Source organism: Mytilus trossulus, unplaced genomic scaffold, assembly GCF_036588685.1.
Source record: "Mytilus trossulus isolate FHL-02 unplaced genomic scaffold, PNRI_Mtr1.1.1.hap1 h1tg000024l__unscaffolded, whole genome shotgun sequence".
Taxonomy (NCBI): domain Eukaryota; kingdom Metazoa; phylum Mollusca; class Bivalvia; order Mytilida; family Mytilidae; genus Mytilus; species Mytilus trossulus.
In genome coordinates, this window is record NW_026963290.1 from 4,063,585 (window position 1) to 4,077,376 (window position 13,792).

The following is a 13,792-nucleotide window of genomic DNA, read 5'->3' on the forward strand; positions in this document are numbered from 1 at the left end:
TTTTCCGAAATCCATAATCAAATGCATAACAACTCAAACAAATGCGTTTTATTATGTTTTAATGATTATAAATGGACAAGGACATTTATATCCAGCACATTGATATCTTTGTTTTAATTAGAAAACGGGTTTTTCTGCACCTGCAGCGCAGTTTTACCCACAAAACATGCAAAAAACGTAAACGGTACGAACATCGCGCGTAACGTCTTACTTTTTATTAATAAATACTGTGAACGTTTTGTGTATATCTAAATATGTTTACCTATGTTGAAAGAGGTGCATAGTATCAAATCATAAAAATACAAATTGTTTAGTCTCTAGGAAATCTTGCAAGATTTCCGTGGCTATTTTTCTACGTGACAGGTGCAATTTGGGTACTCGGTGCAATTTGGGTACCCTTACGTTATACATAACGTTCAATTTAATCCAGTATATTTCATTTTTTTTGCATTTCTTTGTACGTTAAAGTTGGAATACAAAATTAAAGAAAAATAGTGGCAGGGTATTTATTCATCCCTCATCCAAACAACAACAACAAAAAGCGGACAGTAAGTACAGATCTGAGAGTACTTGCAGTTACTGATATAGCTCTACAGTGTTTTAAAGCCCCAAAAACCTTAGACCAGAGACATGTAATACTGACTGATACTGAATTAAATTGTAAGTTTAATAGACTAAATATAGAGTTTTAATAATAAAAAAATCTTTCCATTAAATTGTATTAAACGGTTTTTTTTAATTTATTTTTGACGGTAGTATTTTGAAAAGTATTTCATCTTAATTTTTCTTATTTTATTAAAATTTTGTTTTTTATATTTTCATGTTTTAAAATTTTATTATTCGTCGAATTATTATCATTCATTAACGGGAAGAACATTTTACACGTGTAATTTAATGACAGAAAGTATTGGGAATCCAGGTTTGCAACAAAGGACAATAAAATATTCTGAAAGAAGACGGAACAATCGATTAGGAAAATCTCTTCATCATAAATCAATATGTCCAATACGGTTTTTACAAAGTATAAAACTAATCATAGTGGTCGATAATTATTTTTTTGTACAATTTTTAAAACTTTTTGATAATGTAATTCATTCATTTGGGGGGGGGGGGGGGGGAATGTCGGTTTAGATAGTGACATGTTAAAGATAACTCTAGTGCATGCAGGTTTAAACTTTTGTCGACTCTCCCAAACACAAATAATATTTTACACCTGTGACGAATAACACTCATCCGGATTCGCTCCATTCCTAACTCGGTCCTGATATTACAGATAGCAACCATCATGGCGGGTTCCACAGATACAGGTCGAGATCAAAATATCTATTTTTCTAACAGTTTTTCAGAAATTTGATTTAAAATAACATGTCAAATGACTTCTACTACACACATTCTAATACTTGACATCTTGAACGAGAGCCCTCTTTGTAAATCTTGTTCGTTAAACACTTTGGAATTTCACGCCGGTTTGGTGTCTCCCATTTTCACAACATCATGGTATTTCTTTCATAAAGAATTGAACCAAATTTTGATTTTAGGACAAATTTTAAATGTTGTTCTAATGATAAAATGGATAGTCTGCCTTTAAATACACTGTTTTCTCAATAAACAATTCAATGGTAACATAGTTTACACTAAGAATTTCCTGTTTTAGCCTCGGTGGTAGTGATACAGGATCTTGTTTTACTCTATAGTATAACCAGACACACACCCAGCAAGATGATGCCGCACTAATACCTCAAGCATGAATTGTTTCATTTCTTTCAAATCATATGTTGGACCATGTTCAAATCTTTCTGAACAATATTTTTTCTCATCAGTTCATGAATGATATACAGTTGAACTTGAGGGGCTAAAAAGACCTTTTATATAAAATGTGTTTACTTTTCTACATTGACTAGAGGTATAGGGGGAGTGTTGAGATCTCATAAACATGTTTACCCCGCCGCATTTTTGCGCCTGTCCCAAGTTAGGGGCCTCTAGCCCTTGTTAGTCTAACTCTTGTATTTTTTTGAATTTTAGTTTCTTGAGTACAATTTGGAGTCTAGTATTGCGTTCATTATCACTGAACTAGTAATATATTTGTTAAGGGGCCAGCTGAAGGACGCCTCTGGGTTTGGGAATTTCTCGCTGCATTGAGACCTGTTGGTGACCTTCTGCTGTTGTCTGTTCAATGGTCGGGTTGTTGTCTCTTTGGCACATTCCCCATTTCTATTCTCAATCTTATTTTTGTCAGGAGTAAGATATTTTAGTGTGAATTTGGGATATGGCCTTTACTTTTGCAGGATTTTAGGTAATAGGATAAAACTTTATCAGGACTCCGGAATAAATCATTTATTTGTCAGTATTGCAGGATGACAACCCACTACTTACCCAATTATTGTTTTTTTTAGTTTGCCAAAACTAGCCATTGTAAACTGCTTAGTCACTGTCACTGCTTATATTTTTTGATCCTTCAGTATAGTGTTTCTCTTGCAACAGACATGGCAGTTGATTCCTGAACAATATTCAGAAATAATGTTTTGGTAGAAACTTTCAATTTATTGATACAAGTAGTGAAGTACTGTGAAATAAATATATGTATCAAATTTATTTTGTGGCACCAGAAACCTCTAGATCTATGACAAAAAGAAGTACATGTAGCTGTAGCTTAGGATTAAGACATGGATATTTTAAAGTACATACACAATCTATGACAAAGAAATTAATTATTTAGAACAACTTTTTTTCATGATTGAATTATTGGAAATCATGTTACATATAAAATAAGGAGATGTGGTATGATTGCCTATATATGGAACAACTATCCACCAAAGTTGAAATGAAGTGCATGACATGTAATCAAATACAATGTATATGCAACCATATAGCCTTCTAAATATTTAAATTCACAGCAGCTGCATTTTATACAAAAAGATATATTTCATTAGGAATAATATCATTCAAGAAAAGGGGAGTGTTATGAAAAAGACTGAAAAATAGTTTTCTTGAATCAAACATTAATCATGTTAATTAACAAAAGGTAATCCATTTAATATCGCACATGAAGGAAGACAAAAATGCAATGATTATAATAAAATTTCATTTACAAAACAAATGTATGTATTATGAAATTGAAAATAAAAACAGGGAAGTTTAAGAGAAAACAACCAGACCAATGAGCAGAAAACAGCTGAAGGTCACCTATTCACGGGTCTTCAACACAGTGAGAAAATCCTCCACCATGAGACCGGCTTCAGCTGCCATCAAACAAAAATGTGTACAAGTTCAATGAAAATGTATGATCGATTAAAACTAGACTAATCCATGTTCAGAGGTGAACAGATTTTGAAGAAATATTGATAAAAAATTTGGCTCTGAACTCAAAACTAGGGTTTACTAAAAATATGTTTGCCACCTAAACTACTGCACATGAAGATTAAAATAAATCCATCAGTTCCTTTGTTCTCCCTAGAATTTAAAAAAAGCACCATTAAAATTATCATTGCAGCACTGGTTTAAAAAAAAATAAAATAATGCACCATGACCCCAACCCATTACATTATTATAAATCCAAGATAGAAGCATGGTTGAAAATATAGCACCCTGGGGGCAAACACTGGTTCATTTCTTTTTGGTCACAAGGGTGAGCCTGAATTTCCATCACAAATTAATGACAAAATATCTAAAAGACTTTATTTTTTTTTATTGGCAACCATTCAAAACAATACCTAGACTTCCAATCAATACATATAAGTGGAAGACAATTCCTTTCATTATCTTGTCAATGAGATTGTAATATTGACCAATTGTTATAATTAATACCCTGTGTATAGTTAGTACCATTACTTCATACTTTAAAAACTTTGCTGGTAACAAACCCAGTACAAAATGTACCATAAATGGGAAACATCACTGATACAATGTATTCATTAAAACAGATCTGAAACTCTTCCCTGTTTGACAATTATTGTTAGCTTTACAAACTTTTAAGTAGTCTATTATAATCATTAGCAAAGTACATGTAATTTGGAATCAAGTCTTATATAAAATCACTTTGAATGGAGTTTGGATGGGTTGTTGTAAAATATCTTTGTGTTTGTCAATGAGACAATTATCAACTACAATCAAATGAATTAGATGTTAGCATATATATGTGTTTATTGTCAGAATAGTCTGTATATTTATATACAAGACTAAAAGGGTATATACATGATATATATATACAATAATATAAAACAGGCTATTATTTGAACTTGGAATTATTTTTAATTATGGAATTTGCTTAATTTCTTGTTATTGAAATTTTAAAATAAATTCCATGTTTATTCTGTACTATAATATAATGTTCTGTGCTGTGCACAACACTTTCTATTAAAAAGAAAAATGTATATTTTCAGTAGAATGTACTGTGTTGCGCACAACACTATCTAACCAAAATACAATGTACATGTTGTATAGAAAATGTTATAAACCGCTCAAAACATCATAATAACAAATATACATGGAATTTATTAAAAATTTTAAATACAAGAAATTATGCAAATTTCATAGTTAAAAATAATTCCAAGTTTAAATAATAGCCTGTTATATATAATCATAAATTAAATAATTGAGGCCCCAGGTGTAATATGACAATACTAAGCAACTAATTCACTTCTCTAAAAATTGACAATTTCTCCAATTTCTCTGCATGTAGAGTCACATCTCCATCTCCAAATATCCTAGATAAGAACCTGCATAGTTGTGAATTCATAGTCTGCGTTTCCACCATAGATCACTAAACAGTTGCACATTTTCACATCTTTGTTAAATTGTTATATACATTTGTATACATGTACATGTATGTTAGTACTCCATAAACTTAATTTTTTATGTTTTATTTTGCAGTGAAAGTACCAAGAAATTTTAAATTATTAGATGAGTTAGAGACTGGACAAAAGGGTGTTAGTGACGGCACAATAAGCTGGGGTTTAGAGAATGATGATGATAATACATTAACACACTGGACAGGAACAATTATAGGACCACCAAGGGTAAGATAGGAAAAACACTCAACAACTGCCCAATTTAATTAACTCCTGCAGACATTCATCTAGTACATGTACAAGTCTGCATTATCTGTAAAACTACACATCCTCGCTGGGCTTCTAAAATGTTGTATATTACAATTTTTTCAAGAAAAAAATATCTCACAAACAGGCTTTGAAAATTTTGGCAAAATGCATGCTTCCAAAATGTTGTATGTGAACTTGAACATTTTTGTTAATAGCAGTGAAATAAAATCTTTGGCATTTCTGGATTATCCAAGAACTTAAATTATTTTCACAGAAATAAAGAAATGTGCAAATATTTTTTTCCCGAAGCCATTCTACAACAATTTTCAAGTTTTCATAGGGTCCAATCTTGTCATAATTCTTTAGTTTTATTTCACACTTAGTCCGAATACTTTTAGTTTTCGCACTCTAACTTTAGAAAAAGTGAATAGAAATCTATGAAATTTAAACTCCAGGTTTATGACCACAAAAGGAAGGTTGGGATTGATTTTGGGAGTTTTGGTCCCAACATTTTAGGAATCAGGGGCCAAAAAGGGCCCAAATTAGCATTTTCTTGGTTTTTGCACTATAACTTTAGTTTAAGTAAATAGAAATCTATGAAATTTTGACACAAGGTTTATGACCACAAAAGGAAGGTTGGGTTTGATTTTGGGAGTTTTGGTCCCAACAGTTTGGGAAAATGGGGCCCAAAGGGTCAAAGGGCCAAAACTAAACTTTGTTTGATTTCATCAAAAATTGAATAATTGGGGTTCTTTGATATGCCAAATCTTACTGTGTATTTAGATTCTTAATTTTTGGTCCCGTTTTCAAATTGGTCTACATTAAGGTCCAAAGGGTCCAAAATTAAACTTAGTTTGATTTTGAAAAAAATTGAATCCTTGGGGTTCTTTGTTTTGCTGAATCTAAAAATGTACTTAGATTTTTGATTATTGGCCCAGTTTTCAAGTTGGTCCAGATCGGGGTCCAAAATTAAACTTTGTTTGATTTCATCAAAAATTGGATAATTGGGGTTCTTTGATATGCCAAATCTAATTGTGTTAGTAGATTCTTAATTTTTGGTCCCGTTTTCAAATTGGTCTTTATTAAGGTCCAAAGGGTCCAAAATTAAACTTAGTTTGATTTTGAAAAAAATTGAATCCTTGGGGTTCTTTGTTTTGCTGAATCTAAAAATGTACTTAGATTTTTGATTATTGGCTCAGTTTTCAAGTTGGTCCAGATCGGGGTCCAAAATTAAACTTTGTTTGATTTCATCAAAAATTGGATAATTGGGGTTCTTTGATATGCCAAATCTAATTGTGTTAGTAGATTCTTAATTTTTGGTCCCGTTTTCAAATTGGTCTTTATTAAGGTCCAAAGGGTCCACAATTAAACTAAGTTTGATTTTAACAAAAATTAAAGTTTTGGGCTTCTTGATATGCTGAATCTAAACATGTACTTAGATTTTTGATTATGGGTAAAGTTTTCATGTTGGTCCAAATCAGGATTCAAAATTATTATATTAAGTATTGTGCAATAGCAAGAAATTTTCAATTGCACAGTATTGTGCAATAGCAAGAAATTTTCAATTGCACAGTATTGTTCAATAGCAAGAAATCTTCAATTGACAGTATTGCGCAATAGCAAGAAATATCTAATTGCACAATATTGTGCAGTAGCAATCAATTTTCAATTGGAGTTTTTCATAAATAAAAAGAAAATTTCTTCAAACATTTTTTTGAGAGGATTAATATTTAACAGCATGGTGAATTGCTCAAAGGCAATTTTTTTTTTTAAAGTTCATTAGACCACATTCATTCTGTGTCAGAAACCTATGCTGTGTCAACTATTTAATCACAATCCAAATTTAGAGCTGAATCTAGCTTGAATGTTGTGTCCATACTTTCCCCAACCGTTCAGGGTTCAACCTCTGCGGTCGTATAAAGCTGTGCCCTGCGAGCATCACCTTAACATTTTGTAACCGCTTATTTAATAACACAAAAAATCCGTATTTTCATGCCAGTATAATATATGCTTAGCATGAAAAACCCTGCATTCTTGTTAAGTTATGGGTACCACTGATGAGACATCATTTGGTCTATTCAGTAAACTTTGTTATCTATGACTTGTTTTACACTGCTTTTTGATATTGATTTTATATTTTTCAGACACCATTTGAAAGTAAAATATACACATTAAAACTAACCTGTGGTGAATACTATCCAGACAAACCTCCAATAGCTAGATTTGTATCCAAGTTAAAAATGACGTGTGTACTTGATTCTGGCCCTCAGACAGGTTTGGTAAGTTACTTAATCAGTGCAACAGGGAATATGAAATTGAACAAATGAATAAAGATCAATCTTACAAGACGTGTACTGTTGATTCATTTTTTTACATTGGTAACAATTTTTGTGAATTGGGGTGAAAACTTGCATTTTCATGGATTTTTGATTTCATGATTTTGGCAATCTCTGCTGGGTTAGACATTTGAACTTGTGATTGACCTTTAATCACTAACTCCACGAAAATTGGTATCCAACAATTGATAATGAATACACAGTTTATATATATAAATTAGAATTAACATGAAATAATGAGTAAAAGTTAAACACCATTGAAATCACATTTGTAACCTGGTAAAAACACTGCTAAAAAAATCACAAATTTTCATTATATAAGTATACTGTACAAATTATGAGGTTTTGTCATTTATGTCTAATGCATAAATTTTGCAAACAACAGCTGGCATTTAAAAAAAACCAACCTAAAAGTATACTGATTATATTGATAAAGCAGGGTTCTGACTATGGCTAGAACGCAAGTCCTAGACTCATGGAATCTCTTTGGAAATGGTTATTTCCAAAACTTGTGAGTCCAATTTGGCCAAGTTGCATTTTTTAAAGATGGTTAACTATTGTATCAATTGAGCACATTCATTTTTAAGCTAAAGATAGAATATGTTCTATTTTTTTTTTAATTTAATGAATGAAGTCTTTCAGTTTATATATATATGGCTTTATTTTATTTTTATTTTCAGGTTGATTCCAGGAAGGTAGATGCATTAAGAAACTGGACACATGAATGCTCAATTAAACAGATTTTAATGGATATCAGAAAACAAATGACACTTAAAGAAAATTTTAAATTTTCTCAACCACCAGAAGGAACTAGTTTTAGTTAAATGAAATCTTTTCTTGTTTGGTTTTCCTAGATACTGATGGGGTGTGTAATTAATGCCAAGGTCTGATCTAGTCATGGCAACTATTTGGAAGATGGGTAACCATGGCTTAACTAACAGATTGTCTCCCCATTATTTGCTAAGTTAGTGAAAGCTTTACAAGTTAAGAGTATATACCTCATGGCAAAAATCTTTCTTCCAAATAGTTACAGAGAAGGATCAATTAAGTGCTATGATGAATATTTTTGGAAGCTCACCTACATTGAAACTGTAAAACAACTAAGAAAAAGAAAGGATAACATTGATTTTCATGTAAATCCATAATTACAGTAATATAATGATAAAAAATATAGTTTTTTTTAGACGTTTGCTGTAATTGAACTTTTGTTCCTTTTCAAACCAATTACATGATCATATGTAGATGAACTTCCTAAATATAGTCTTTCTTTAATGTAGTTGTATGTATATTGCGGTAGAAATAAAGGAAAATCATAACAAAAATTGTACGAATCATAATTATTGCTGACAATGAAGAAGGACAACTTCTATTATTGATGCTAAGATATATTTTCCTAGCTGTACTAAAGAATGTTTCTTATTAAACATATCTCAAGATATAAAAAATTAGAAAAAAATATATTAACCTCCATGTAGTTCTGTCCCTTTGTTGTCGACCGTTTCACTTGCAAGTTATTTACTTATGCCACTTCAGCATTTTGATTTTGGATAGCCTTCAACACAAATTTTTACATTGTTTTTTAACCTGATGAAATTCAATGCTGGTTAAAATTTGACTTTAAGTAAATTTTCCAATTTCTTGTTAAAAGTAAGGTCAGAATAATTTATGTGTTAATGCATAAAAAGATCAGTATTTTTAATTTATTTTGCATAAATATTCAGGGTCTTAATAAACTACAAATGATGTTTACTTATTAGTGACTTTTTATGACATATTTCTTGCTTTAAAATGAGTATGTATTTGAGATTACTGATATTTTGTATGTACATGTAATATTTAATTTCCAGTACATATGTTTTATGTGCCACTGTTGTAAAAAGCATCACAAAAGTATTTCTCTAGCAATCTTCAATAAAAGCTTACATTGTCATTTATAGGATAAATGGACAACAAAATTTCATTTTTTTTTAACGTAAAAAGTTTAAAGGATTGGGAAAATTGGTTTTTATTTTTTCTGATTTTGCTTAAATAAAATAGTTTGGCAACAAAATTATCAAGTATATTTTCAAATCATTTATTCTTGGTCTCCATTTGTCTTTTTAATTTGAGTTGATTTTTTTTTTAGAATTAGAAACACATGCACATAGATAAGTATCCTTTAGGAAAGAGCATAACTTGAACAATTGATTCTATTTGATAATAAGCATGATAAATTTATAGTCTCATTAAATACATTTTTGAATAATTATATTGTCATTAATTTTCTTATTATTTCGGAAAGACATCTGTAAACTTATCAGAATAAGGAATGTTTGAAGTAAGATTTTTTTCTGCTATGATTGTACTTAAACTTTGCAATGTAAATGCTTAAACTTACTTCAGATATTTTATTTCTGAAACTAAATAAATCTAGTGTAAAAATCACCCTACAGTAAATTAAACAACGGCTATTAATTAGCCTACATTGTATTTTGGAAGAACTTTTATTTGTTGATTTAGATTTTCATTGTTTGTTAAAAAAATATTGCTTTTGAATTCTTTGTTTCAGACTGATTATTTATAATAAACCAATGGAAAATATGCATTTTTTGGTATTAAAATTTGTATTTTTGACTAACCATGAAAACTATGAAAGAAAATTGTACTCTTATTAATTGAAGTATTTCCTTTTCCTAATACTTAATGCTGCAAGTTTTATCATAATATCTTTAGATCAGACATTGCTAGAATCTTTAACACTTGAGTTGATATGATTGAATCTTTAATAAAATATCATTAAGGATGTATTTAGGTCAGAATAAGTAACTTTTATTACATGTCAAAGGTCATTTACCAAAATTTAAGCAGAATCTTGATTTATTTATTTTTTTATTTGAGACCCAAATAATACCAGTGCAAATATAAGATAAAGAATCATACCCGTCCCAACATTTTTCAATATCTTGTAAAAAAAGTTTCATTACCTATTAATATATTTATCTGACTTTGTTCCTTAACTAATGCTTTTCTGACTTATAGTATCAGTTTTAAAATCCAGATTTATTTAAAATCACCTAAGTACATCCTTAACATGTAATTCATAACACCTGTATAGAGATACCTGTAGTTCTGTATCAGTATTATATAAGGGGAGATCACTCCATTAATTTGTCTAGCTTTGTAAACTCTTTGTAGGGAATGTAGGTTGAATGTCTGAACATCATATGCATTCCTTATTTCACTTTTTGCTTGATATGTTTGAAAATAAACTGTACATTCAATTCATTAATCATCTGTGTGGACTTATGTTTGATAGTTGGCCCTGGTCCAATTTAATTACTAGAAATTGCTCTAATGAATTAATGTCAGATTTATATCTTGTGTGCCAATTTTTTTACAGTCTTTTCTAGGATTCTTCTCAAATCCATGTAGTCCTCTGTGAAAAGCACTTTTTAATAAACTGCATATTTTTATGCCATGTCTCTGGTTATAAGTTAGCTTCATGTTTTTTGGTTTGTGCCTCTAAGTATCTGATGATATGCATGCAAGTCTGTATTGTTACAGGTTAATGGTTTTGTTTTAAGAAAGTTTACTTTGAACTTTAACTCTAGATCTAATCATCGTGAAACTTTGTACACACACTGTAAAAATAGAATGTAGTAAATTTGGCCACAAGATAATTCATTACCGTACTATACTAGTATACTTCCATAATAGTAGCAGTTCCAAGGTTTTTACCACCACATGTATGACCAACATGATTTTGGTATATAATGAGAACCAACAAATTTTCTTCAAGGACCACCTAGGGAGAAACAGAATTGGAGAACTAGGCACCAGACACAAAAAGACATCAAATATAGTAGCTATAGATACACATATGGCTTTCATGTGCATTAAGATGTGAAGATTTGAAATAATATACCAAATTACAGATTTATAAAGAAATTGTGATATGAGTGCCTATGAAACAGCTGTCCATCCAAGTCACTATTAGTAAAAAATAAACTAAATTGTTTAGTAATAAGTAGTCTTCAACACATAGCCTTGACTCCTACCAAACAGAAAGCTATAAGTGGCCCCAAAAATGACTTGTGTAAATACATTCAAAAAGGAAAACCAACGGTCTAATCTATAAGAACCTAGAAGCACTTATGAACGACATCAACAACCACTGAACAACAGGTTCCTGACACATTGATTTAATGGTTCACTGAACATAGAAATTAATGGTGCAAAATAAGTCACTTTTCAGGTTGAAGTCTATTGTAAAACTCTTCAATTTTAATTCATCCAATTTTACAGGTCACCAATCAGACACATGAAAGTGTAAGATGGCTATGGTTTTCTGAGGACAAAAATTCTTGTTTCATCATATGCTTAAAGACTACACATAAAATATGGATTCTTCTTTGGTCTTCATCGTGAGCTTGATTTAACAGTCATAATACATGGGTTTACCATTTTACTTGAAACTAGTCTACCTTAACATTTGGTAGATTTTACCTTTAGGTTTGTCCAAATACCACTTGGTACGTGGTTTTGGTTTCAGGACTCCATATAATTAAGTTTTGGTCTCGCCCTAGAAGGAGTAAAAAGCGACACATAGGCATATTTACAGCAGTGGCAGATTCGACAATTGTATTAGTTTTTGATTGTGTCTAGTTTATGGTGAACAGCTTATGGTAGGTCAATGATATTTGGTATGTAGTTGTATAGTCTGGTCAGTGACCCAAGGTGTTTGGTGAGCGATTTGAAAATATTTTGATGCGTAATGATGAAAAATTAGAGTACTGGTCAATGAGTCTCAGACATAATATAAACAATGACAGGAATCATTATCAAGTTGTAAGGCAGTAAAATGGCGGTCAATTATCTAAAACCTAAGATACAGGCCCTTAGATGTCACTTGGCATAACATTACCCCATCCATAATGGGTTTTGGAGTGTATGCTGACATGACTTTACATAGACAACAATGTAGACTGTATAGCATTGGCCTGATTGTTTCTTTCTTGTGAAAGTAGAAAGTCGTTGATTAATCTATCAGTAAACCAACATCGTAGATATACTAATAGCAGGTAAAGAGAAGCTGACCCAGCACAGCCTTTCAATTGTAATGACTGAGAAGTGACTGATTAAATGAAGAGCAAAACGAAAGCTTTAAATTGCTATGGCAGATTAAAGAGGAGGAGGGAGCTGAGTACCATGAATATAATAAACAGTAGACCACACCATATAGTAAGGCCCACTAAACAAATCATTGATGTGACATAAAAATAAATAAGATCAAGCTAGAAGTTGATGTGATCAGAATAAAGAAAGAAATAAAAACACTTCTTATACATAAATTGTATTGATTAAAATTCAACTAATAAATATATTCTAAGAAATCTGATGTATATAATATACTTCTGAATTCTGCATAATGAGATAACAATAACATTTTAATTGTCATGCAACCTAAAACACAAGATGAACAGATCTCTAAAACTGCATATATTTCTCAAACAAAATAAAGTTCTAAATGGGAATTTCATAAATTTCTATAATGATCTTAAAGTCTTTAATCAGATTTTCTGTATATAGTTTTATGTATTCAATCTTGAATATCATCTTAGAGTAAAGACATTAAAAGTCTTCATCTTTTTAACTTGATAAGCAGTTGTTTAAAAAAAAAATGGAAACCAAAATCATTCAGGTGAAACTCTGTTAAATCAAGGTTTTAGACACAACCTGTTTCAACAGGATCAGATCAATATTAATTTCAATACTTAACAAATTTTCAAGTACATGTCTCTAATTTAAAGACAAATTAAAAGGATCAGTTGCAAGTGAATTAGTTAACATTAGTGAAAATCTGAATATAAAGTTTTGCTAAGTTAAAACCAGTTACTCTAAAACAACATTATTAAAACTTGTTAAAAAGTAAATTACAACATACCAAATCATCTGTCAAAATTTCATAGACATCCAACAAATTGTTCCTGAGTTAGATTATAATATAGTTACCAATGGGTAAACCATAGAACATTTGATGTTTATTGATAGATAACAACACCTGAATTAGATCAACAGGAGTAGGTCCAGTAAGACCCCTTTTTGGACCCCAAATATAGCAGTTTTACAAAATTGTTAAAATGTAAACTTTTAGTTATTTATTGGACAGAAGAATGCTATTGCTACATACATATGGTTTATTTTTGACAATACAATGCACATATATCGGGTGCTAGCACCATTAAGTCATGCTAAATTACTGAAATCTTCACAATTCTAGCATTTTAGTTAAATTTTAGACGGTTTCCGTGTAAAACAAAAGTGGCCTCATTCATGTTCATCCTTAATATTGAAATGTAAGTTGTATTTGATGATAATACATAATATATATGTAGGACTCAAATCTATGGTGGGTTCCAAATCTATGGCAGATTTATAATC

General features: G+C 30.5%; 1 protein-coding gene across 1 annotated transcript; it reads left to right on the forward strand.

Annotated features, from left to right (window-relative positions):
• Nucleotides 1–1,221: 1,221 nt before the first annotated feature.
• LOC134699095 (ubiquitin-conjugating enzyme E2 variant 2-like) lies at nucleotides 1,222–10,640 on the forward strand. The gene is made up of 4 exons (XM_063560785.1): nucleotides 1,222–1,307; nucleotides 4,870–5,015; nucleotides 7,181–7,315; nucleotides 8,053–10,640. The coding sequence occupies exons 1-4, from the start codon at nucleotides 1,286–1,288 to the stop codon at nucleotides 8,194–8,196; spliced, it is 447 nt and encodes a 148-aa protein (XP_063416855.1). The 5' UTR covers nucleotides 1,222–1,285; the 3' UTR covers nucleotides 8,197–10,640.
• Nucleotides 10,641–13,792: the final 3,152 nt, after the last annotated feature.

Coding starts and splice junctions, on each gene's coding strand:
- LOC134699095 (XM_063560785.1), top strand. CDS start 1,286: ATGGCGGGTTCCACAGATACAG. Junction 1,308..4,869: donor GGCGGGTTCCACAGATACAG/GTCGAGATCAAA, acceptor TTTATTTTGCAG/TGAAAGTACCAAGAAATTTT. Junction 5,016..7,180: donor CAATTATAGGACCACCAAGG/GTAAGATAGGAA, acceptor TATATTTTTCAG/ACACCATTTGAAAGTAAAAT.